This window comes from Lacerta agilis, chromosome 1 (genome assembly GCF_009819535.1).
Source record: "Lacerta agilis isolate rLacAgi1 chromosome 1, rLacAgi1.pri, whole genome shotgun sequence".
Classification (NCBI taxonomy): Eukaryota; Metazoa; Chordata; class Lepidosauria; order Squamata; family Lacertidae; genus Lacerta; species Lacerta agilis.
Window position 1 is genome coordinate 66,146,059 of NC_046312.1, and position 25,776 is coordinate 66,171,834.

A 25,776-nucleotide genomic window follows, 5' to 3' on the forward strand; every position below is an offset into this window, starting at 1 on the left:
GAGCTCTGCCCACTGTAGAAACTGCGCTGAGACTCTATGATCCTGTGCCTGCTCTGCGGAAGGCATCGGGGAGGGAAAAGTGGGGAGAAAGTGCTCCTCGATGTTTTTCCTCTCCGATGCCTTGCACAGAGCAGTCACTGCTCCTCCTCCTCCCGTCCCTTCTCCCCAAAGGGGAACAGAGGTAGCGACAGGGGCAGCGGGAGCAGGAGGAGGACGAGCAGGCGCGCGAGCCGGCTCAGCCCCAGAGAGCCTGTTGCTTTTGCCCCCATCCCATCCCAGCTCAGTCCACCATAGAAACTGCCCACCCTGAAACTATCAACCCCTGAAACCTTACAAGAATCTGCTCCCTTAATTCCTCCCTGAATATGCCCCCTCCCCCTGAGCCCTCCCTGTAAAGAGACCCTTTCTTTCCAAGCCTTCCCTCTTAACCCCTTCCCCCATCCCAGCTCTGCCCACCCTAGAAGCTACCCACCCTGAAACTTTCCCAGAATATGCCCCCTTGCCCTTGATGCCCTCCCTAAATATGCCCCAACCACCCCTGAAACATTCCCAGAATCAACCCCCTTCCCCCTTAATCCATTCCAGAATCTCCCCCCTTAATTCCTCCCTGAATATGCCCCCTCCCCCTGAGCCCTCCCTGTAAAGAGACCCTTTCTTTCCAAGCCTTCCCTCTTAACCCCTGCCCATCCCAGCTCTGCCCACCCTAGAAACTGCCCACCCTGAAACTTTCCCAGAATATGCCTCCTTGCCTCTCATGCCCTCCCTAAATATGCCCCACCCACCCTGAAACCTTCCCAGAATCTGCCCCCTTCCCCCTTAATCCATTCCAGAATATTCCCCTTGCCCCCTGAAATGTACCCACAATATGCCCCCTTACCCCCTGAGCCCTCCCTGTAAGAGACCCTTTCTTTCCAAGCCTTTTATTGGTATTTATTTTTATTTTTGAAATTTACCAGTAGCTGCTGCATTTCCCACCCTCGGCTTATACTTAAGTCAATAAGTTTTCCCAGTTTTTTGTGGTCAAATTAGGTGCCTCGGCTTATATTTGCGTCGGCTTATACTCACGTATATACGGTAAGTCCTTAAGTACAAGTGGTACAATTTTTAATTCTCTAGGTTTCCCCACTACCCTCTCATTGTAAGTCTTGACATGGGCAAGACACTAAGAGCTAATAGTGCTAGACGTTCAGTCTCACGTGCAGGTCCTCCTGTGGTTCTGCCTGTGATAAATACAAAGCTCTCTTTCAAAAAAGGTTGAGAAGCCAGCAATTTTAATTCCAGAGTGGAAAGAAAATGCAGTTTGTTTTTATTTCAGGGATTCAGCTGGAAACAAGCAGATTTGTAAGAGACCTCTTAGCATTTTATACCAATTTGCTTCTGCTGCAAGTTATAACAGCTTAGTGGAATTATTGATGGCGCCTGAAAGCTTAGTTTGATTCTCCAAATATTCCTTTATTTGTCTCCCATGTTCAATTTATTAAGTGCTTGTGTACCAGAGCATCAATGCTTTGCACAATTCAAAGTGGTGTCCTAGAAATAATGTACATTTATATGGTATTTTACCAACAACAGAGATTCATCTTGGGATTAATTATTCACTTTTTTAAAAAGGCTCAAACAGAAGGTGTCCATTATTATTCTATGGTGAAGAAGAACTGTTATGCAAGAAATATTTGTGACTTAAGTTTGGAAGTGGGGAATCAACTAACTGCATACTACCGCTGAACCATCTGCTCCATGGTTTGGTTTGGTTTGCTTTGCTTTGTTGACCTGATAGTTTATTCATGGGCACAGCCTGTACCAGTGCCACTGTTTATAACGTGGAGTCCTAGTACATAGGTTTCATTTAAATTCTGATTCCCAAACTGCCATATTCTTCCTCAGGGTGTTCTGACTATGGCACTGAATTTCTGTGAGTTTTGATTTTTGCTGCAAAACTTGCCATTTTGAGGTACTTCAGTTGTTTTTTAAAAGAAACCCCTTCCTTTTACTTTTCATGCATTTCCCCACACATGTTTGCAGGCCATTGAAAGTAATGCACTGCAGATTGAAAACATCATGCAGAAGTTCCCATACTTTCAGAAGATTGTGCCTCTCTGTTTACTGTCTATCCCAGCCAGTCAATATTGCACAGCTGGAATTGGACAAGGAAGCTTTGGCCCGGTTGCCTCCTAGCAACTGGCCCTCATGCTTTCTTCATCCAGATACCTGCCATCCAGTGAGAGTGGATAAACAAAGTACTACACCAAAAGATGGAGTGTGTCATTGTGAATGCTGAGATGTTCACAAATTGCTGGCAAGTAGTGTTGAGCGGAATCAGCATATTCTAAATCAGAGTTAGTCAATATGGTGCCCTATAGATGTTGTGGACTAAAACTCCCATCATCCTTTCCATTGACCGTGCTCACTAGGGCTGATGGGAGGTGTGGTCCAACATCTGTTAGGCATGATATTGGGTATTCAGATAACATTCAGGGCCCTATTTATTAATATTCTATAGTTTGTAGATGGAGTGGTGGGGCCATTCTGGTAACCCTACCTCTGATGTCCTGTTTGGCACTAGCCGTGACTCCTGAACACCTGTGGGTTGGTGCTGACCCCTAACTAGCAAAAGCTGATTTTACTCATAGGCTTGACCTATGCAGACATTCATACCAGTACATGTACATCCAAGGATCATAACCTTGGATGTCATCACACATGACATCAAGGGTGGATCTACCAACACAGCCTCATGTAAACATTTAAGACAGAGAAGAAAGTTGCCTTTTTTAAAAAAATGACTGAACTGTTTGCATATTGATTGATTAATTAATTAATTAGTTAGTTAGTTAAAGAAATAGCTGGGTTTAAGGGAAGATTTCACAAACCTTTTGGGTGCTTTTGTAAAGCTTTTTTTAGAAACTTGTTGGGGCAGAAGCTATTTATTGCTTTTGGAAAACATGATACAGATCCTGGCTTACAACTATTATGCTTTTTCTGCTTCACTTTCCATGCCTTACTAAAACATGAAGTCTTTATTTCTGTGCATTATAACTGTGTAGTGTTTGTAGCAGCATTGAATCTCCTGAGAGCTAAATTCAAAAGGCATTGAATTTGCAGATGACTTTGCTTCAATCTTAAGTACACTTATGTGAAACTAAGTGCCCCTAAAATCAATAGGACTGGCTTCCAAGCAAATGTGTTTACGGCTTCGTTGTAAGTGGAATAAACGTAATATTGCTGCTGGAAGTGCAGTTTATATACCAAGATGGAAAACATTTTCTCAAAAACAAATTCCATTGAAATCGATGAAATTTACTTCTGAGTAAATACCCAAGGATTGGCACGAGTGACATCTTTATTATTACTTTGAAGCAAGTGATTTCATCTTATAAAAATATTGCTTGCTGTCAAGCACTTTTCAGTATATATTTATTAATCTTCATTCCTAAATAGAGAAAACTTGACTTCATATAACGTGATTAGTGTCCCTGACTCTACATTAGACAGATAAATTATAGGATTCTTTTGATCCCCCCCTTTAGTAATTATTTATCAGGAATAGTTTGTTTTTAATTTTTTAAGTCCACCTTTCCTTATTTCTATTTGAGTTCTGCTGTGTGGTGTTTGTTTATAGCATTTTACATTGTTTCAAAGCAGTCAGATTTCAAAATTGTTGACTTGAAATGTGAAGCTTGGATTTTGCCTGACATGTTAATTAGAACACCTGCAGGAAAAGATAATCAATGAAGTGAGATTAATTAGTAAATTGATTCAGCTAGAAATGCCAAAGTAGCTAATCTCCAGGGGGAGATAGAGCAAACTAGTTCCAGATCTCAAGTAATTGTTACACTTCAGGAACTTTGAACTGTTAGTTCATTAGCCATTTTCAACTGGTGAGCAGGAAAGTATGAGGTCTGTAGGCAACATTAATCAAATAAATAAATAAATACCTTGCTAGCTATTGTCTCCAGTTTTAGAGGCTACATTTGGACATCATGGTAAAACCATAGTTTCCTGTGATGAGAACAACCCACAGTGAATCTCAGGTCTGCATGCTCCCCTGTCCTTTCTCCTCCCCTGTCACAGTTGCAAGGAAGAGTACAGATGCTGTCATTTGCCATTTTCCTTAGCCACAGTTTAGTGTGTTACATGAACCCTAAACTGTGGATAATGTTGACAGTGGTTTATTGCAACAAACAAGCTTCATAGCCCATGATTCGAAACCATTGTGCTTCAAACAAACGATTGTTAACATCAGCCACAGTTTGTCATGTTTGGATAACATGACATGCTATGGTTAATTTCAGCTCCTCTCTGTAGTCACACTAAAGGAAGTAGAGGTGGGAGAAGTGTAGCTCACCACAGATCATTCTCAGCATGCTAAATCAGGAGTAGGAAACATTTTTTAGCTCAGAGACTGTATCCACCCACCTAGCAGTCACCTAATATCCTTATAATGTCTGGAGAGTCAAAGTTCGAGTTCAAGTCTCTGTTTGCTATTTAAAAAGCAGCAGGCAGAGGCCTATCTCCAGTCTTGCACAGTGGGATCATAGTGCTAAGATCAGAGTATGTCTCTTCTGCTGCCTTTTATAATCAAAGTCTCAACTTCCTCTCCATTAAATAACAACACTTGGTAATACTTACATGCAGGTTTTTCTGCACAGGTATCTCTAGAGTGATCAGTCTAAGAGCCTTTCATTATATATGAGTCGGCTCTTAAAGAGGTTGAGGGATCTTAACACCCCAAGTACCCTCAAGGAATGCATTCTAGACAGACAGACAGACAGACAGACAGGAGCTTGCAAAAAACAAGTGGCTTTATGTGGGGTGCGTAGTGATGGAGAGGAGAATTCAGGTTCTGCTGAAGAGAGGCATAAACTTCACAATCAAGTGTGTGTTGGGGGGGGGGGTCCAAGACAGGTTCCTCCCATCTGAAGGCCATTGTTTGAGATACCAGAGACACTAATGGATGTGGTCATGAAACAGACACATGAAGCATTTACTGTACATGAAACATGTTCACTGGACTGGGGTGTGTGTGTGTGTGTGTGTGTAAATAGATGGATAGATATACGGTATAATAGACAGATAAATAGATAGATTCCTTAGTGTGCGTAGGAATTGAAGAATGAGAGAGATTTAAGAAAGACCTAAAAGAGTTTCCTGTTCTGAATTAAGATTCTACACACATTGGGGCATTTCCAGACTACATTAACTACCTTCAACATCTTCCAAATAGGGCCAAGCACCATTCTGGTTGCATTAATTGCCAGTTGAATTCATAAGATAAATTATGTTTCAACAGATTGCTATTTTGATCTGCCGAGGGGACAGGAGCCGAGGGGACAGGGGCAGCACCTTCCCATTTCCCTTCAGGTGGTGAAATGAGACATGCCACCAGTGCTTTTTATTACTGTATTTTCTTGAGTTTGGCTGAGAAACACACTGTTCTCTCCAAAGTCATTGTGAATAGGAGACAGCTAGGATCCTGTGTGACTCTAGAGCAGCCCTGTTGTATGTAGAATGCAGTAGCACCAAAGATTTATAAGAAATAAGGCAGTACTATATCATTATTTATGTTCTTGGATAAATATAAATATACAACTTATTTATACTCTAAGGAATTAAGGCAGTGTGCATTTGTATTTCTTAAGATAGTAACATGAGAACATAGAGCTAGTGCTGGTATAATGCAGAGATTATACCACTGTACTGGCTTTGGGCCCCTTACACTTGATCCTCGGTGCTTTTTCAGTTGTGTACTAAAAGCTTAAGACAAAGCCAGAGATTTGTGAAAACAGTAGGTCTATTTTTTGCCCCTAAGGAAGAAATTCAATTGCTGGAGGGTTCAAGTTACAATCTATGCTTCTGCTTTCATAGCAGTGGGCTTGGGATACTTAGAAAGCAAGAGTCTCCTTTGTATGAATCCTGACAACTGGCAAAAAAAAAAAAAACACCTTTATTTTGCTTGAATGCTGGTACATCACAATGGTGGAAAAAGCAGAGATATTTTCACTCACAAACTAAGCAATAATTTTATCCTTCTATAAAGGCTTTGTCGAGTGCATATAGCGTTTTAGAAAAGTAAGCAAAGCATATTCCATTTATAACCCCAAAACAATTTCTAAAAGGACAAAGGAAGTGACAAGAAAGAAAAGTGGGATTAAAAGAGAGAGAGAGAGATTTTACCAGCCATTTTACTCTTGCATATTTGCATTTGCCCTTTAGAAAAACTCAAGGCCTGATACAGCAAAAGCTAAGCATGTTAAAACATACTGATTTAAATAGTGTAGAGTTAAGTAAGTACTTTAATTATACAGTAGAAATCATTAGTTCTGAAGTATCTGGTGTTGACTGGAGTGTGTCTGTGTTTGACGTCTCAGGGTGTAGTTTTTCATTACAAAAATATCAATAGAAAATAATTCAGAAGTATTTGTTCAATAAAGAGAAGGAATTATAAAGATCTGAACAATCCAATTTTAACATTTCAGAAATAAATCCCATTGATTTAAATGACATTTATTTCCAAATAAGTATATTTAGGAGTCTCATATTGATCATTTAAGTACCACTGCTATTTAAATTTCAAAGATTTTATTGTGATTTTGTTTTGTACCATGTGCTTCATTTTTGTGCTTCAATGCATTTCCACTGCTTTCTATAAGTGACAATATAAGTCATGCTTTACCTTTCATGAGATTTTACTTTGAGATCTGTATTTCTGGGTTGCTTCAGTCCTCAATGTAAAATCTACTACCAGCAGGGGCGTCGCTGGGGAGGGGCGGTGGGGGCGGTACGCCCCCAGTGACAGGGTGAAAAGCGGCGGGTGGGGGTGACAAGCGGCGGCCCCTCTTGCCACGCCCACGCACCGCCGCTCCCTCCCTCACCCAGCAGCACCTGGAAGGGGTGCTATCCGCTGCTTTTTTTCGGCGGGGGGGGGGGTCGACCAGCGAGGGAGGGTGTCACGCTTGTCACCCCTCCTCGCTAGTCGACCCCCCCGCCAAAAAAACCCCGAAAAAACCCGCGGGGGGGGGCGGGGAAAGGAAGCAGAGCCGGGGCTTGAATGCAGAGCGCCGGCTCTGCTTTTTTCCCCTTTCCGCCGCTTTTTTTCGGGGGGGGGGTCGACCAGCCAGGAGGGTGTCACGCTTGTCACGCCCTCCTCGCTAGTCGACCCCCCCCGCCGAAAAAACCCCCGAAAAAACCCGCGGGGGGGGGGCGGGGAAAGGAAGCAGAGCCGGGGCTTGAATGCAGAGCGCCGGCTCTGCTTTTTTCCCCTTTACGCCGCTTTTTTTCGGCGGGGGGGGGTCGACCAGCGAGGAGGGTGTCACGCTTGTCACCCCTCCTCGCTAGTCGACCCCCCCCCCGCCGAAAAAACCCGCGGGGGGGCGGGGAAAGGAAGCAGAGCCGGCGCTTGAATGCAGAGCGCCGGCTCTGCTTCTTTTTTCCCCTTTCCGCCGCTTTTTTTTCGGCGGGGGGGTCGACTAGCGAGGAGGGTGTCACGCTTGTCACGCCCTCCTCGCTAGTCGACCCCCCCGCCGAAAAAACCCGCGGGGGGGCGGGGAAAGGAAGCAGAGCCGGGGCTTGAATGCAGAGCGCCGGCTCTGCTTCTTTTTTCCCCTTTCCGCCGCTTTTTTTTCGGCGGGGGGGGGTCGACTAGCGAGGAGGGTGTCACGCTTGTCACGCCCTCCTCGCTAGTCGACCCCCCCCCCCGCCGAAAAAAAAGCCTCGGAAAGGGGGAAATTCCCCCTTTCTGCACCCACGTGCGTCGTGACGTCATGATGACGTCACGACGCACGCGTCGTGCCCCTCCCCCAGGGGGGTTCCTCTGCGCTGCCGCCGCCCCCAGCAGCGCAGAGGCTAGCAACGCCACTGACTACCAGCCTCAGTAGCCTACTCCTGGACTGAGCAAAAATCAAGTAAAAGACAATAAAATCCAAACATTTTTGGAAATGAAGGGGAAAAGGTGATATGTGACAAGTTTGAAAAGGAGGGGAAATGAGTATGTGCACTTTTAACAAAGCCTTAATTCCTTGTGATCAGTTTCCATAGATGTGTACTACAAACATGGATGTCAGAGAGTTCTGATGGAAATGGGAACAGAAATTGCTGATGTTTGCTAATTCATCCTGCATCGGTAATTGAAATCAATCCAGCAAATACAATCAGTGTTCACCACTATTTCTTTCAGTCCACAAACGATACAAAATTAATCCCCCCCCCCAATTTGGCTTGTGTTCACTTTAAATCGAAATGAGTGGGATGCAATAATATTATATGTAACGTGCACATTATGTGTAATTTATGCAATTAATTGTGTAAATTACACAAGTTACATATTTCTTTTCCACAGTAAGGCATATAACCTAGTTTTGGGTGTAAACTGCCACGGAAAAAAACCAATGATGAATGCAGGGCAAAATGGCAAACGATGCCTTCTTAAATCTCAAATTACAAATGATCCAAATAATCATCAGTTCATGGCCTAAAAAGGCAGAGAAAATGATGAGAGTGTTGCACTAGGACTATAAGAAGCAATGTCCCTGCAAGGCTGACAGTTTTGTCATTCCAAGGGGGGAAAGTTACCTGCTAGAAAGTAAACTGCCATTCCCGAATCCACTCATTTCAAATGTGCAACAGCACACCATTCTCCTGTGTGTTTTCACTTGGAAAAGCTGCCAAAAGGATCAGGAATAGCTTTCAGGCTGGGAAATTGGTGTATATTGCATTAAGCTTTCACCAGGGAGCTGGCGATTTATCTTTCAGATAATCATCTTGTGTTAAGTTGGACACCTTGCTGTAACTTTTTGCTACACGGTAGACCAGGCCTCAATGAATAATTTACAGTGATGGGAGCATTCTTCATCAAGTGAAGTCTTTATCACTTACAGTGGGTTTTCAAAGTTTGTTATTTACTTCGTGTCAAATGTTCATCCCATGATAGCTTGGCAACATTTTATTGTTAGCATTACTGGAGTCAAGACTTCCCCTTTGAAGAAGATGCTGTTTCCCTGGGCAGAAATTCTGTATCTTACCTAGGATGATGTGCTTAAGAAATGTGGGGATGGCTGAGAAAGTACAGTTATTAATCTATTTTAGGAGGCTCGGCTTGCATGCTAAGGATCTCAAGGCACAAAGCAGGCAGAGCAAGGGTGAAATAGGCTTACCTTGAGCCCAGTCACTGCCTCTCAGTCTAACCTAGCTCACAAGGTGGTTGGTTGGATTAAATGAGGAGAGAGGGGGAGCACTAGGTAGGCCACCTTGAGCTCTTTGGAAGAAAAGGTAAGGTGTAAATGCAATCAATCAAATGTTTGCATGTCACAGTTCTGTTGAATTGCCCCCCACTGGTGGCAGCTATTTAAATTTTAAAGCTCTGTCTGTTAATTGCTTCCATGCAATTAATGTTGTCTAGTTTGGCCCTGTGCCTCTGCAGTCAGGAGTGATTAAACGAAAGGCCAATAAGACTTGGGCCAATGGGAACAAATGGACTTTTAAAGTTAACTTGGCTTGGATCAAGCTGCAATATCAGTGTGTAAACAAGTTTGTTTGTTTTTTAGATGTGTATGTTGTTTTTAATTTTTGATATAAATTAGCAATTCAGTAATTCATATATTTGATCGGTCATTAAAACTGGCACACTTTATTTATATCCTAACCTTAAAACTTGGGGCGGGGGGAGAGGAAGTGAAACATACTTCACATTTAGTGTTACCTATTCAGGTATTATGAAACCATGTAGGCTATCATGTGAAGGGACAGTAGAGACAACCCCACTGGGTGTGCATTCCTTCATGTTTCTTTCAGAGCTATGTATTTATTTATTGATTTTATATACTGCCCTATACCCAGGGGTCTCAGGGCAGTTAATCTAGCTAGGCTAGACAAGTAGTTAAGCAAATGAACAATAAACTGGGAAAAGTATAACATGTTTATTTAGTGACCTTAGGTGCATGACTTGAAAGATCTGGGGGAAAGCACTTTATAAATACTCAGCAAATGAATTATTGGACAAGTCCATGGCAATGAGAACCTCCATGCTTATGTTTATAACGAGATTTATGAATTGGGGAGCTAAAATTTTAAAATGTGGTTAGAAAGCAGAAAGTACCCCCCCCACACACACACACAATGAAATATTGAGCCATATACAGTCGTACCTTGGCTCCCGAACGCCTTGGGAGTCGAACATTCCAGCTCCCGAACGATTGGAAACCGGAAGTGGGTTTTCCAGCTTTTGAATGTTCTTTTGGAAGCTGAACATCCAACAGGGCTTCCGGGACTTCCAATTGGCTGCAGGAGCTTCCTGCAGCCAATCAGAAGCCGCGCTTTGGAAGTTGAACGTTCCGGAAGTCGAACGGACTTCCGGAATGGATTCTGTTCAACTTCCGATGTACTACTGTACAATTGTGCATTTGTTGAATGGAATCTATTGTGTCCCAGAAGAGTTCTGTGTCATGCAAACCACAAGCTAGCATGAATTTAAGTACATTTAGGGTTGTATCTAACTAAATTATTTATTTCAGTGGAGCTACTCTGTGTATGATTTAGCCAAATATAACCCTCAGCCCCAAACCAAATGATTTAACTGGATGTAGAAATACAGTCAGAATCTATTTGTTTTATCTTGTTAGTGGTGAAATAACAAATACTAATATGTAACAGGCCAAAGCTTCTGCTGGTATTTTTCCTTCCCTTTCCTTCCTCTATAATGAACAAGCAAGCCATAAAAAGAGTAACACTCCTATAAAAAGGAATCTGATTCCTTCTTGTTGTTTAATCTCCAAATCATTCAGTCCTCTCTTTCTCTGCAAAAGTATCTGCTTTATACACTTGAGCGTTCAATAATCTGTCTAAAAAGTTTACCAGGGCACTATAACTGCTCTGCTTGCATACATATTTTAACCTCCTACTTTTTTAAAAAATAATCTTTATTAATCTTATCTTGATAAAAAAAAGCCACCCTCCATTTATATCAGCACATCACAAATTCTTGGAGTAGATATGGAGTAAATGGCAGCATATAAAAGGTGAGTAGGGTATTAGGACAGATTAATAAAGAAGTTAATTCCAGATCAGAAGGAGCTATAAAAAGCTCACTTCTATCATTCATTCATGCTGCTTTTGCAGATAATTTTGATTATTCAGGTTCATATGACTTCATCTATGGTCTCTCTTATACTTCCTCCATATCAAAAATATTTGCAAGCTCTTGTCAACAACCTAATAAAGAATGATAGAAGTGAGCTTTTTGCTGCAGTAAACACAAATCCCTGTCCTGAGCTGCAGAGCCCCTGACTGTTCTATGTGTGCTCTTTCTTCTTCCTCCTTTGTGCTTAATATTTTACGACAAAGTACTCACTGTTGCATGTACAAATATGATGTCAATTATACACAGCATCAATAATAAATAGATACCAAGAAGTGCTATCAAGACCCACAGGAAGTCATTTCCCTCAAACTTTTCTAAAACACAAGTCCATATGGAGTGTGAAGACTCACACATCATCCGTTTCAGTAATTAACATTTAATGGTGGAGCAACAATAAGATCACACAGTCGTTATCTTCGGCACTGCCCACATGCTTGGATGCTTCTTGAAGCCTGATCTAGTTAGACAACTTGTGCCTTTGAAAGAGCGAGACAAGTGTGATTGTTAGCAGTCTCTGTGGTATAAAGGTGCCAGGAGTGCCATCTGTTGAGATCCAGAGTGAGATGTCAGTTGAGTCAGAGCAGAAGAACGTATTATCTGTCTCAATGACAACAGAGACTTCTCAGAGCCACATAAAAGGCTTTCACCAGGAGATTCAAAGGTCTCCTTTTTGTTAATATCATCAACAATTATCAACCAGTCTTGAAGATTATATATGGCGTGAAGTGAATCCAAGGCCAGGTCATTTCTCACCACTGTGTTTCTAGAGCAAATGTCAGCCTCCATTCTGTATTTTGTATCATTCTGGTGCAATTGCTTTAGTCAATGTTGATTACATTGGCCAGCTTTATTTAGCACTCCAACATTCAAGTATTCCAGCTTGAACTACCGTATTTGGCTTGTGTGTATACATTGCAGAATATTCACACATATACACAGTGCCTCTCACCAAATGTTTTACCTAATGGTGCCTTGGCCCTCCTGAATTGTTCCCCTGCATTCTCAGTACCTAGGACTTTCCTCCCCCATCTGAATGATTATAAAACCAATCTGGCACCTTTTTGATAGTGAGCTCAAGTGGTCTATTTCTAGACAATTCTGTTATTCTATCCTGATTCAAGTGGAGCACATCCCTTTTGTATAGGTCTATCTTGTCTGAAAATATTCTCCAGATCCCTCCTCCCAACACCATTAAATAGATGATATCTAAAAACCTATGCTCTGTACAAAACACAAAAAGATAGATGTTCTAGTTCTTGCTGTCCAATTAAGACAGTGAAGTACAGTGGGTAGATAACAAGAAGAGGGTCTTTTTGGTAGTAGCACATCTACTATGGAATAGCTTCTCCAGAAAGGCTCACCAACTACCTTCTTTATGTTATTTTCAGCACCAGGTGTAGCATCAAGTCTTTTAAACGTTTCTGTTAAATTCATGCTGTGCATTGATTTATGCTGTATCTGTTGTATCTTGCTTACTTTTATTGTTTGTTAACCTGTAAACTCCTGCACTATAATTATTAAATTAAATTATTAATTATTAAATTAATATGAAGAATACAGATGGGTACCTAGGTAAATTACCACAGTGTGCATGAACTATATTGTCCTACCAAGCAGGTAGCTTGATCTGCCTTCTTTAAAATATCATGCTGCTTCTTACTAGAAAAAAGGACTTTTAGTTGCTGAAGCGTGGTGTGAGATTCAGTTCAGGTCCATACATTAACTCTTGCCATTGGTTTCTGATAGAAATGTTGCCTGCATCTTCAAAGCCCTGAATGTGTTCTGTTTTCTCATTGCAGAACGTCTATTACACAGGTAACCAGCAGTTCCATGTGGGTGTTCTAAGTCCTACCATTGATGATGATGACAACAGATGCCTGGTAGATGTGAACAGCAGACCCCGACTAATTGAATGCAGTTACGCCAAAGCCAAGAGGATGAAGCTTTACTGGCAATTTACTCAGGTGATTTTTATTTTTATTTCAAAACAAAACATGAGTTTGCAGCTTTCACTGAATTATGAATGACTTCTCAGCTCTGCAAATAAGAAACGTCTGTGTTACTTTGAAAAGCAAATGGTAGATGAGATGGGAAGCCTCTGCCTCTGGATGGTGTTACTTCAGACTGCAGGTATGAAAGCTTAAACCAGGGATAGGGTACCATTTTCATAGCAAGGTATGCATTCCCTCATGGGCAGCTTGCCAGTAGTGGGTGGGGCCAGATTAAAAAGTGGGTGGGGCCAGATAAATGTCTCATAACTTTGTATAAAAAGCTTCATTCTAGTCACATGGAAGCCAGAGATTTCTACATGCCCTCCCCCAAACGTCTTTTCCTCTTCCATCCAGAAAAGTAAGAGACACTATCACAGTTCAAGGACATATTGCAGCAAAGCAAAAGCATTTGAGGAGGGCATGGATCAGGGCTGGTGAGGGAGCAACCTGGGAACAGTCCCAAGGGTTGAATAGAAAGACCTCAACAGTCATATTTGGCCAATAGAAATGAGGTTCTCCATTTTTGGCTTCCATGACGGAATGCTCCCCCCCACACACCCCAAAAAGATCCCAACCTATAGAAAACTTTGGGGGACTTCAGAGAGAAGACTGGATAACTGGGAGGGGGGGTCAAATTTGTGTATGGATATGCATAGTGGCCTCCCTTTTGAATCCTTGTCACCATCTTTACAAGTGGTGGTGTCCGTGAAATATCGCTGCAAGTTAAAATAGATGTCAGAAAACACTCCTCCTAACACCCACAGACAAAGCTCTGAAGAAGGGAAGATGAAGCTCCTTTCTTTGTCTCCGGATGATAAGAGGCAAAGGAATAATTAAAGGCATGCTGTTCAGAAAGGATTGTTTTGCTAATACCCAGTGTGATTAAAGTGTTGTTGTTTCAGAACACATAATGTGATGCAAAGTAGGTTTGCATGCTGTAAGCTACAAGGAAACTAATGAGAGTAATCAAGGACTCAGAGAGATGTTTGCACATTGTATTGTACTTGCTTCCATTTCATCTAGCAAAACGAGTATGCCTCTCTGAGAAAATGAAAAAAATCTGTTTGTAAGAACGCTCAAATGATCATATTTTAACATTTACAACATTGTGAAAATGCACAGGGTAGGGCAGTGCTTCCATCTTGAATGAAACTATAAACTTGAGAGTAGTCCTTATGGCATATGTGAAATTACAGTGGAATAAATTGTTTTGAGTGCCTGTATGAAAACAGAGTGCTTTAAATATCCCGCTACACCAGTGGAGTTAAAGCTCAAGCCAACAATAACAAAGCTTCAAACAACTTTCAGTGGCCTTCCAAATCTTAGTTTCCCTTTCCATGATATTCATTATTGTTAAATTCAGCTTCTTATCTTAGCATTTGGAAAGCACATATAAAGGCCTAATCACCTGGGAAGCTTTTGACTACCATTACAACAGAGTCATTTGGGTAGTGAAGATCTTGTGGTACTAGGTTCCAAGACAGCTGGAAAAGGTCTGCAAACCAAGCCCTAGCACAGCATTTGGAGGGAAGGCCAAAGGACATGTTTTGCAGTCTTGTTATTGCATTTATTGTAAGGATATATTTTTTAAAAAACAAAAAAGTTGCATTATAAACTAGATCCTAAAAACAGAGCTGCACACGCACTCTCCCAAACCCTCCACCTGTATCAACCCAAAGCCATGTGGGTGTGAATATAGCTAAATAGATTGTTTCCAAGGAATTGGTTTCAGCGGAAACTTATTATATATCAGTTTAAACGGCCACAGCATTGCATTTCGTAAATACATTCAAATTGTGAAGAGACTGAAGTTTGACTTTTGCCCGTACCTAACTAAGTGTTTGGAAGGAATGGGGAAGTATGAGGGAGCTGTCAAATTGCAGCTTAGAGTGATTCAAAGATTAAATATGTCCATGGGCATATGAAACTGTTTGTTAAAAACAAACCAGAATGTCTGTATTTCCACACACCCTCTAAGAGGATTTTCCTAAGAGATATAGCAGCAGCCGCTGCAATTGTAGTTAGCCATGGTGCTTACAACTTGAAGGCAACTACTGTATAAGCAGATGTCTGGTGTGTGTGTGTGTGGATGTGGGTAGCACTGTGGTCTAAACCACTGAGCTTCTTGGCCAGGCTGATTGGAAGGTCGGCGGTTCGAATCTGCTCGACGGTGGTGAGCTCCTGTTGCTCTGTCCCAGCTTCCGCCAACCTAGCAGTTCAAAAGCATGCCAGTACAAGTAGATAAATAGGTACTGCTGCAGTGGGAAAGCACTCTGCCTTCTGTCACGGTGTTCCATTACACCAGAAGCAGTCTAGTCGTGCTGGCCACATGACCCAGAAAGCTAGCTGTGAACAAACGCCGGCTCCCTCAGCCTGAAAAGTGAGATGAGTACCGCACCCATAGTCGCCTTTGGCTGGACTTAACCATCCAGGGGTTCTTTATCTCTCTCTCTCTATATATATATATACACAGTCGTACCTTGGTTATCGAACGGAATCCGTTACGAAAGTCTGTTCAACTTCCAAAAATGTTGGAAAACCAAGGTGCGGCTTCCAGTTGGCTGCAGGAGCTTCCTGCACTCAGTCGGAAGCCGCGTCGGACATTCGGCTTCCAAGAAAAGTTCGCAAACTGGAACACTCACTTCCAGTTTTGCAGCATTCAGCAGCCAAAATGTTCGCATCACAAGGTGTTTGAGAACCAAAGTAAAAGTGTGTGTGTGTGTGTGTGTGTGTATACATTGAGTGTATTGTAATCTGTTCACTCCCAAACCATGACTGCCATATTGAAAGCATGTTCTTAGGCCATTTTCAAGTGTGGTAGTATGGGGCTGAAAGAGGTTGTACATAAGAAACAATCAAGAGAGAATGTAGCCTGAAGAACTTTATGTCTATCTCCACTGCCATAAGCAGTAGGCCTCTGAATGCCAGTTGCTAGGAATCACAAGTAGGGAGGGAGAATCTGCTTGTGAGCTTCCCATAGGAATCTGATTAGCTGCTGTGAGAACAGAATGCTAGGTTATATGGGCCTTTGACTTGATCAGCAGGATCCTTTTTATGTTCTTATAGCAACATAAGACATGTGTGGAGTCAGGGGAAGTTAAATTCAGCATCATGGAAGTGCTTGCCTGCTGATCGGCTGAGACAACCCAGTTGTTACCTGACTGTTTTTGCCGCATGTGTATTCCAGGCACTGAGGGCATTAGAGCTACCCTTCCCCCTTGGTAGGTGCTCATTTCCAGTGGCCTTACATTGGTTCTCTGTTTCATTTGTATGTCAAGTGAAGAACCTGTGTTGACTAGGATGTAGACAGAATTCAAAAATGGCTTTTTGTCCTCTAGTGCCAGCAAGTGCATAAATACATCCAGAGACTGAAAGGCAGCAGCAGTCTTGGACATTTGATATACGTAGAACAATTCCCATGTAAAATGCTTGAGAAACAGAACTGAGAACTGTGTACAGTGCATTTTGATAAGTATTTTATTCAAAATTACAACACTGTTCTAAGTGCTCCATGAGCTTTCACATTCCAGCACTCTGATATAAGGTTATATACAGATTATATGGGCCCTCAAGGCAAGGAAGGACACAGGACATTTATATCACAAGCTGCTCTGGTTGCCCAAAGAAATACGTTTATGGAGTTTAAAGTCTCAACACACCCCAACAATTCAAGAATGGCTACTGAAAGCAGATGATTTATCCATCAATGAAAAACATAGTTTACAGAAAACAAGAGAACATGTAGTGTGATATTTTCCCCGCCTCCACCCCTTCCTCTAGGGAGTGTCTTGAGCCAAATTAATGTATGGTCTTGATAACGACATGTCCCAGGCTCAGAGGCTTTTGCTGTTTGTTTTTAACTCCTCCACCCATAAAAGCCATAATTTTTTTCCTCTTATAACTTTGAAAAGTCCTATTGCACCTAGCCCAGCCTTCTGTTCTCACAGTGGCTAACCAGTGACCAGCTTGTGGAAACCACAAGAAGGATACATATTGGTACCATAAAAACTGATATTCAGAGGCAAAATGCTTCTGTTACTGGAAGTCTACAGACAACCCCATGACAGCTGAACATCCTCGGGAGTCTTTGGTGAGAAACTTTTATCGCCCTCATCTGCATGCTTATTTTCAATCTCAAATCGAAAAGGTTAGTAAAATGTGAATTACTTAACTCTAATTTATGTATCTGTTTCCGGTTTATTCAGGCAGCTAAAGTCTCAGCACACCCCAACAATTCAATTTCATTTAAATTGGGGAGAGGGGAAATTGTGTTTTCATTGGAGAAAACATATACCAATCTCCCTAAATTATGTGAATGTACTTGTTTTTCAAGCCTATTTGTTGAAATTGCTTCCCCATGCTTTGAGACTATTTTTTTTATGAGACTTCTTCCTGGGAACAGTCACATCAGGGATCTCAGAGAACAGGATGAAATCACAACCTTTACAGTCAACTGCATGCTTTCACAATCTATGGCAAATGAAGCAGCATTTAGGAAACATTGGCTTCATTCTTAATTGGGCAAACATTTCTACCCATTTTCAACACACCACCCAACCGGAAAACAAACATGGTTACTAAGGTAACATTTTCCTCCTCAGTTTTGTTCATGACACATTTAATAGCCTTCAGTTGAGCACTTTACTTTTCCAGCAAACGTAATGGACATTTTAGATGCCATTGCCCAGCAACACCTCTTAGAAGGTATATGGTTCTGAGGTCCAAATAAGTATTACTGATGCCTCTAATTAACATTTCTGTCACAGCACTTCCCATTCATCTCTCTGCATTGCTAGCGCTGCTTAGTAGTTATTATAGGACCCTCTGAGTATAATTATGCCCTGTTGGGATGCACCACATTGAGTGGTCTAAATGTTAACTAAACTCAGCAGAAGCACAAAGCAAAATTAATGTTGTGGTAACATGATACAGCTGCTAAGTAACCAAGCAAATGGTACACCCATCCTAAATAACTGAACACATTTCACCATCTTTTGCTGTGGCTCATAATTGTTCCCCAGAAATGGCCTGTCAGACTGAAATAGTGTGCTACTCTCCTTAGTTTAACAATACAATAAAAACACAGGGATGCTGAAAAGAGAGAGTAAAAGAAGGAGGCTTATGTTCAGTATTTTCCAAGTGATTTTTTTTTTACAATCTTTTCCACTTGACTTCTTTGCTGTTGCTTTTTGTCTTGTTTGCTCAAGATTTGGGTTGTTTTTCTTTAGGATGGAGAGGGGGCTGTTAGAAAACGGATAAACTGAAAACTAGAAACAATTAAGGCTAATGTTTTATCATCCAGCTTTCAGCTGAATTCTGCGGCTCTGGCTGACTTTACAACGACCATATCCACAAGTGGAAACTATGTAGACTGAGTACATTGGAGGGAAGCTAGATTGTGACCACTGTCTCCATGTGTCCATTGGCCTACAACAAAGAAGGATCCCCATTCATGTAGAGAGCTTCCATGCAGAAAAAGCTCAGTGCCAGCCTCCCACAGCCTGGTGTTTTTCAGACATTTCTGACTACAACGTCCATCAGTGCTGCCAGCAGAGCCAGGGGTCAGGGATTATGGGAGTTGTAATCCAAAACCTCTGGAGGGCACCAAGTCAGGGAAGGCCACTCTGTGCACACAGAGCCCATGAACACAGGGAAAGCGGAGCTGCGGACAGCAGGTGACACAGTCTTGTTGCTCCTCCACATGTTCATAGAACTGAGGAGTTGGAAGGACCGCACTGGTCATCTAGACCACTGCCTTGCAGTGCAGGAATCTTTTATTTACTTCATGCAGGGGGTAGATTTGCTGGTGCATTGTTTTGGGGTGATCATCTCTGTTTAAGAAGATGGCAGTTGCTATCTTGTTTTGCTTTGCTGAAAGTAGCACTGCTACAGGAGATCCTCTTGCAGGCTGGAATTGTACGTTCTGGGATTCATGTTTGATTATAGAAATGAGTGTTTTCATGAGGAAAAAGTTAACTGGGAGAGAGGAGTGGCATTAAACTTTCTTTTAAACCTTGGGAGGGCAATAAACACAGCAGCAGCATTACCTTTCCCCCGATGCTTTTTATTTAGCAGTTCTCTCCATATTTTATGAGTGCATCTAAAATATAAAGTAACCTGAGTGAAGCCTTTGATAGGCAGCCAGCTTTAATGGAGCTTTCTTTTCGACAGCCATGTTTTTCTCTCTTCTCTCTCCTACTGATTGTGTCAGCACAGACTTCTTGCCTGCACTGAACTCCTTAGGTTTAAAGAAGATGGCTGAGTTTGCTTCGAGAGCCAGCATGGTGTAGTGGTTAAGAGCGGCAGACTCGTAATCTGGTGAACCAGTTCGTGTCTCCACTCCTCCACATGCAGCTCCTGGGTGACCTTGGGCTAGTCACACTTCTTTGAAGTCTCTCAGCCCCACTCACCTCACAGAGTGTTTGTTGTGGGGGAGGAAGGGAAAGGAGAATGTTAGCCGCTTTGAGACTCCTTCGGGTAGTGATAAAGGGGGATATCAAACCCAAACTCCTCTTCTTCCATGGGAGCCAAGTGTTCACACACATTCATTGACAGTTGTAGCCATCACCTCCTAATGCTTCAAGTGGTAATGTAGCTTCTATTGAGAATTGGGGGCTCAGATTTTGCAGAAATGCAAGCTCAGATTTTGCAGGCGTAATACCTGGTTTCTGTGGGGCTACAGCAAGGGTCTTATTTCGGGGAGGCAGCATATGTTGTAGTTATTGTCTTCCCCTCTCTGTTGCAGAGGAACCTGGGAGACTTCATTAGGTGTTGGTGGTGGAGGAAGATTGAAGCACTTGTTTGGAGATGGGGGAAAATTTTGCATGTTGACATCACACACTTCATAAGGGTCCTCTCTAGACTCACTGTTTTTCTCGCTTTTTCATAATACTAGAACTCATGGGCATCCAAAGAAAATGAATGTTTAGATTCGGGACAGAAAAAAAGTATTCATGCAGTGCATAGTTGAACTGTGGAACTTGTTCCCACAGGGGGCAGCAATGGCCACCAACCTAGATTACTTTAAAAGAGGAATAGACAAATTCATGAAAGAGAGGGCTGTCAAAGGTTACTAGTCACGCGGGGTATGCTCTGTCTCTGCAGTTGGAAGCAGTAATGTTTCTGAACACTAGTTTCTGGAAATCACAGGGGAAAGTGCTTTTGCGCTCAAATCCTGCGTGCACTGGCCTGTGGTAGTCTGCTGAGAACAGGATGCTGAACGATGTGGGTCATTGGCCTGATCCAGCAGGCTCTTTTTATGTTCTTATGTACAGGAGAGAATCCATTGCATGCCAAGACATTTAGTGGATTAAAGTGCTCTGATACTCCTGCAGAACAAACCCATTTAAAAAAAAGCAAGCAAACTTTTTGTGTTAAAGGAAATGATTGGAAAATGCACTAGAAAGTGTGGGATAGCAATTGGTTGACAGAAAATCCGCCTAAACAAAGCAGGATAAATGTCCAGTAAACTGCAGGTGTTGAATAACCTCCATGCAAATAGTTCAGAATGAATGCGCAATAAACAATGGATAATCCCAGTTTTTAATCCAGTTCAGCCCTATTAAACTCAGTAGGGCTTGCACTATTAACTTTCCTTCAGTATTTAATTTCCATTGCTATATGCCATTGTCTTCCAGCCGGATTTAAATTGTCTTTATTAAAATGTCTTAATTAAAAAAAAGTATTAGATGTTCATATATAAAATAGTTGTTAAGTACTACAAAAATAATATAAATGGTTATCCACTCTAGCATTCCCATTATAAGAGAAATAGATTGCAAGAGTTGATGTTAATGAAAACTGTAAATGCATGCACATTTTGAGGATAGTCTAATATAAGCATTCAGTCGGTTTCATCATTACTTCATTATTGTAAATTTGCAAAATAGAAAATCACTATGTAAGTCAAGAATCTCAGTAAAGAAAACAGTTTCCCACAATTGGGACAGAAAGGTTAGCAAAAAGTATTTTTTGATCACTGCTGTATAATGGCTTTCCTTGTGCACTTTGGCAGGAAAACGTAAGTACTGTAGAGATGGACTTCTGAATAGTAAGACTTCAGTCCTGAGTGGCTCTTTCATTCGTGGTAGGGACTCTGATCTAATGCAGACTCACATTCTTGAAGGGAGAAGCAAGGTGACTTTTGCCAAATCCCCTTTCTCCTGATCTGCACTGTAGAGAATATCCCAGTTATCTGGAGTAGGTTTCTGGAGGGTGAAGAAGGAAAGAAAAATAAACAAAAATAGCTTCCCCTCCTACCTCCCTTTCAGGGGCAGAGTTTTTGCACTTTGAATTTTCAATATATTGCAGGTTCCTTTTGGAAATTTCAGCTTTGCGAAATTCATCCCTATTCACTGAATCTGTGGCGTTCTAAGAGGATTGGCTTTGCATAACAGCACAGTAAGAATAAACACCAAGGAACAGGAAATAACATGTCAACCATCCTGAAATCGTTTGATGAAGGGTGGCATATAAATCTAATAAATAATAACAAAAACTGTAGCAAATCTAGGTGAAAAGAGAACCCAAATCCTTACTATGGTTATACCACATTGGTTGTTGAACATGGATGTATCCAGCAAACCAAGGATCTTATACTGAATATGGTTATATAACTTATAGAATGTGCTCCTTTCTTACTGGATTGTTGCAACCTCCATACTGGTATAAGGAACAGACATTATGGGAGAGATCCAACATCTTTCCAGTAGATTTTGCAGGACTTTCCTTCCTCCTCACTGCAACCCCCCAATCTGGATTGGAGGTGGATGCCAACATCCCAGAACCAGTTTTGGGGAAGAAGAAGAAGAGTTTGGATTTGATATCCCGCTTTATCACTACCCGAAGGAGTCTCAAAGCGGCTAACAATCTCCTTTCCCTTCCTCCCCCACAACAAACATTCTGTGAGGTGAGTGGTGCTGAGAGACTTCAGAGAAGTGTGACTAGTCCAAGGTCACCCAGCAGCTGCATGTGGAGGAGCGGGGTGCACAGGGGGCTGCAGGAGAGAGGAAGGGTAGGTCCCATTTGCACAAGCAAGACACCACAGTTGGCTATCGCCCTCTTGTAATTCACTGACCCATTGCTGTAGTTTAATAATGTTTCATGCTACATTTGTCACAGGATAATTAATTACAGCTTTTCATTTCATATCTTGAATGTGTAAACTGTCTTATCTTAGGAAATTGTCTAATAGTTGCATCATGGGGCAATAGTTGCAATTGTCTAATAGTTGCAATCATGGGTGGTTGAAACAATTAGTTGGGTCAATATAATCACCCGGTGACTTGCCACCTACTAGTTGCAGTCTTCCAGTCAGTCAACCAAAGCCAAGACGTATATGAATTATATCATTGAAATATGAGCAGCCCATCTCCTCTTCATGTCCACTCCAATGGGCATGAGTCAATCCAGTACTTCAGTCTAGTAGTGCAAAACTGATTTGTAATATACTGAACGCTGATATAGCTAATGCGGTGAGCAGAGAATGGGGTTAAAATAATCCAATAAATTATTTATTGTGAATCGTTCAACTAGGAATATACGCTATGCACAATTGGACGCCATTATCCTTTTTAAGTACCCAATCTTTGTACAACTCCTGCTTTTATCTCCCTTTATTCCTTTTATCTACATAGCTGCTTTTGTCTTAATAGTGACTAACACTTCAAACTCAACCTTGAGAATCTGACTTCTATTCAGCAAAAAGGGAAGAAAGTATATTGTTTTTTCTCCATTGAAAGAAAAAAAACACGAGAGATTGAAATTAATAGAATTTATCAGAATCACAAAGCATAGGATGGTATTAAGTTTGGACAACAATGTCAGGATAAGATTAATAGTTCTTTTCCCAATTAAGTAGCTCAATCTCTCCCTTTGTTATAGGAGTCATTCATAGCCTTTCAGAGTAAACGTAACCTTGAAAGCAGGTGGTAACTAGCATTTAAGGAGAAAAATAATAGTCAAGCTCTAATCTTGTATTAGGAGTATGGTAAATGAAATTGAGACTTATTCTTTTTATATATATTGACATCAAATTCTGCTTTATTAGCTCATCTGGCATAATTCACAACCCTCTGAACACCAGTTGTTAGAGAACACCTGCAGGACCCCTGGGTATAGGGCAGTATATAAATCCAATAAGCAAATTATTATTATTATTATTATTATTAATTGCATCCATCTCCTGCTTTTAGGCCTCCCATAGGCCTCTGGTGGGAGGAATGCTGAACTCTTGGTCAGATTCAGCCAGGCTCCTCTTAAGGCCAGTTACCCAACCAAAATGGTGGAAAACTGGATTCTTTTTTCCTTTATGATACTATCCTGGTTGGGATTAAAACTTTGAGACGAGAGATAGTTTACAGAGCAAGAGAAGAAAGGAAACCAGCTGGCTGGTGATGATGCCATGCAGTCTGCCTCTGATCTCACAATCTCAAAGTAGAATATGGAAGGAAGTAGCTGACATTCGAGTGAGGATCTGTTAGATACTGTGCAGGTTTCATCCTGTCCTTGGACTGGATAGTCCTTCAAATAGAGGACTCTCCTCTGTAAAGTAGGACACCTGGCCACCCTAATTAATTTGTTACTTTAAAGTGTTACTTTAAGAAGCTTCCTTTTCTTTTCATGACTGCTAACACAAATTTAGCATATTTTTTCCATTGCTAAAATAAGCATTATATGGGGGAAAATATGTGAAGTCCTAGAAGTGGAAAACTGCACAGTTACTTGACAGTACTAAATCAGCCAAGTGGCTGTAATATCTGGTTGCTGTTGATTTTTATACAGGCAGGATTTCACGTAATTTATTTCTGTTAGAAACTTCCTATTTCTGTTGAAATGACTATTGTTACATTTTATTTCATTTTTGAATCACTCCATATGAAGAATCTCAAAATGCTTTCTCAATACATTTGAGTCTTAGAACAGAATGGAGAAGGTGTTATGTAGACTTAACTAGGCAAAGACAGATGTGGTTCAAAAAGATATCAGGTTGTAGCAAATCAGCAATGGCTATTCTACAAATGCAAATTAAAAGCCAGCAGTTAGTTATACTGAAGTAATTCCTGTTGGTTTTAGATAAAATGCTTAGGATTGCAGGGTTGGACAAATCTACAGAAAGCTATTTACTCTCAGTTTGGGTGTTTGCAAAGCTTCTTTCTCAACCTGCTGCCATCTTTGACATTTGCACTGGGTTTTGGAGTTTCTGTGTCTTGTAGCATAATCTCACTGCAGGTTTATTTGGGAATCTTAGTAGGACATATACTGAAGCAAGTTTGCACAAGACTATATTGGCTTATAAGAGTTTATATTCTTCACTTCTTCCCAGGAGCTGTGTACACAGGTCCTCACAACGACATTGTGATATTGCCGCTTCTTGACTAGGTATTCTAATGTGGAACTGATTCTCCTGACCCAGTAAGAATCATAGAATCATAGAATAGTAGAGTTGGAAGGGACCACAAGGGCCATCTAGTTCAACTTCCTGCAATGCAGGAATCTTTTGCCCAATGTGGGACTTAAACCCACAACCCTGCAGTTAAGAGTCTCATGCTCTACCGACTGAGCTATTCCAGTGGTGAATATTAGCAGGATGTGCCTGCTGAAACATGGAAGGTTATGTAGCTTACAGTGGGAGAACATTGAGTGGGCAATGCTAAAAAATACTCCTGGCTGGTAGCACTCAGGATACTCTTGAGACCCTATGATAGATCATCATGGTTGAGCAGTGAATTGAATCTTGGTTTCAATCTGATTGTTTCCCACATGGATACTCACTTATGGCTGACTGCTGAATGACTATTAAATCCAAATGATCATGAGACGGAAGTGGTGATAGCTGACTTTTGATTAAATGTCTTTTTCTTTCTTCGTTTTTAAAGGGAGGTCCAATCCAGAACAGAAAATCCAAACGTTGTCTGGAGCTGCAGGAAAACAGTGATAATGAATTTGGATTTCAGCTAGTTTTACAGAAATGTTCCGGCCAGCGCTGGTCTATCACAAACATCCTGAAAAGCTTGCCATTATAGACTTTCAGGAAAAACAACAACAATCCTTCTACACAATTTTCTTGCTACTGTGTAGCAACCGTTTGCAATGTTGCCTGCTGTACTGTATATATTTTCTTCTTTTAACCTTTGTGTGTGCGTGTGTGAGTGGCTGGGTGTTGGATTTGTGGGGCTGAGAACAGAGATTTTTATTTCATAATGACATTTTCATGGCATTTATAGAGAGATGCTGAATGACAGGTAATGGTAGAATATCTTAAAATATTTTGCAACTGTAAATAGGGAACAAATGGAGAATATTTATAACTCGGACAATAAAATTTTATTGATTAAAAACACAGCCTAATACTGTCTTTGTTTGATGAGTTTGTTGCGGAACAGATTTGAGACAACCCAAGTGCTCAATAGATTTCTAATCTGCTTTTTTCTTATGCCTTTGCAAGGAACATTCCTTGCATCAGTGCCATTCATTTACGGAGACATTCCCTTGCATAAAAATAAAAATTCTTGGCATTTCAACCATAAATAGTATCACAGCATTTGTGTATATTTAAAAATACACATAAAATTTTAGAATTGCTACATGTCATTTGCCTTTCTTCATTCCTTTTTATTTATTTATTTGCACTGTGGTAGCACCTTAGAGATTCAT

The 25,776-nt window shown here is 41.3% G+C and overlaps 1 protein-coding gene across 1 annotated transcript in view; it reads left to right on the forward strand.

The window, feature by feature from the left end:
* GALNT18 (polypeptide N-acetylgalactosaminyltransferase 18) overlaps positions 1-25,470 on the forward strand; it is a 258,779-nt gene extending 233,309 nt beyond the window's left edge. Inside the window, exons 10-11 of the mRNA XM_033152496.1 lie at positions 12,931-13,095; positions 24,999-25,470. Of these exons, the coding sequence (XP_033008387.1) occupies positions 12,931-13,095; positions 24,999-25,145 (312 nt within the window). The 3' untranslated portion in view covers positions 25,146-25,470. The remainder of the gene's footprint in view (positions 1-12,930; positions 13,096-24,998) is intronic.
* Positions 25,471-25,776: the final 306 nt, after the last annotated feature.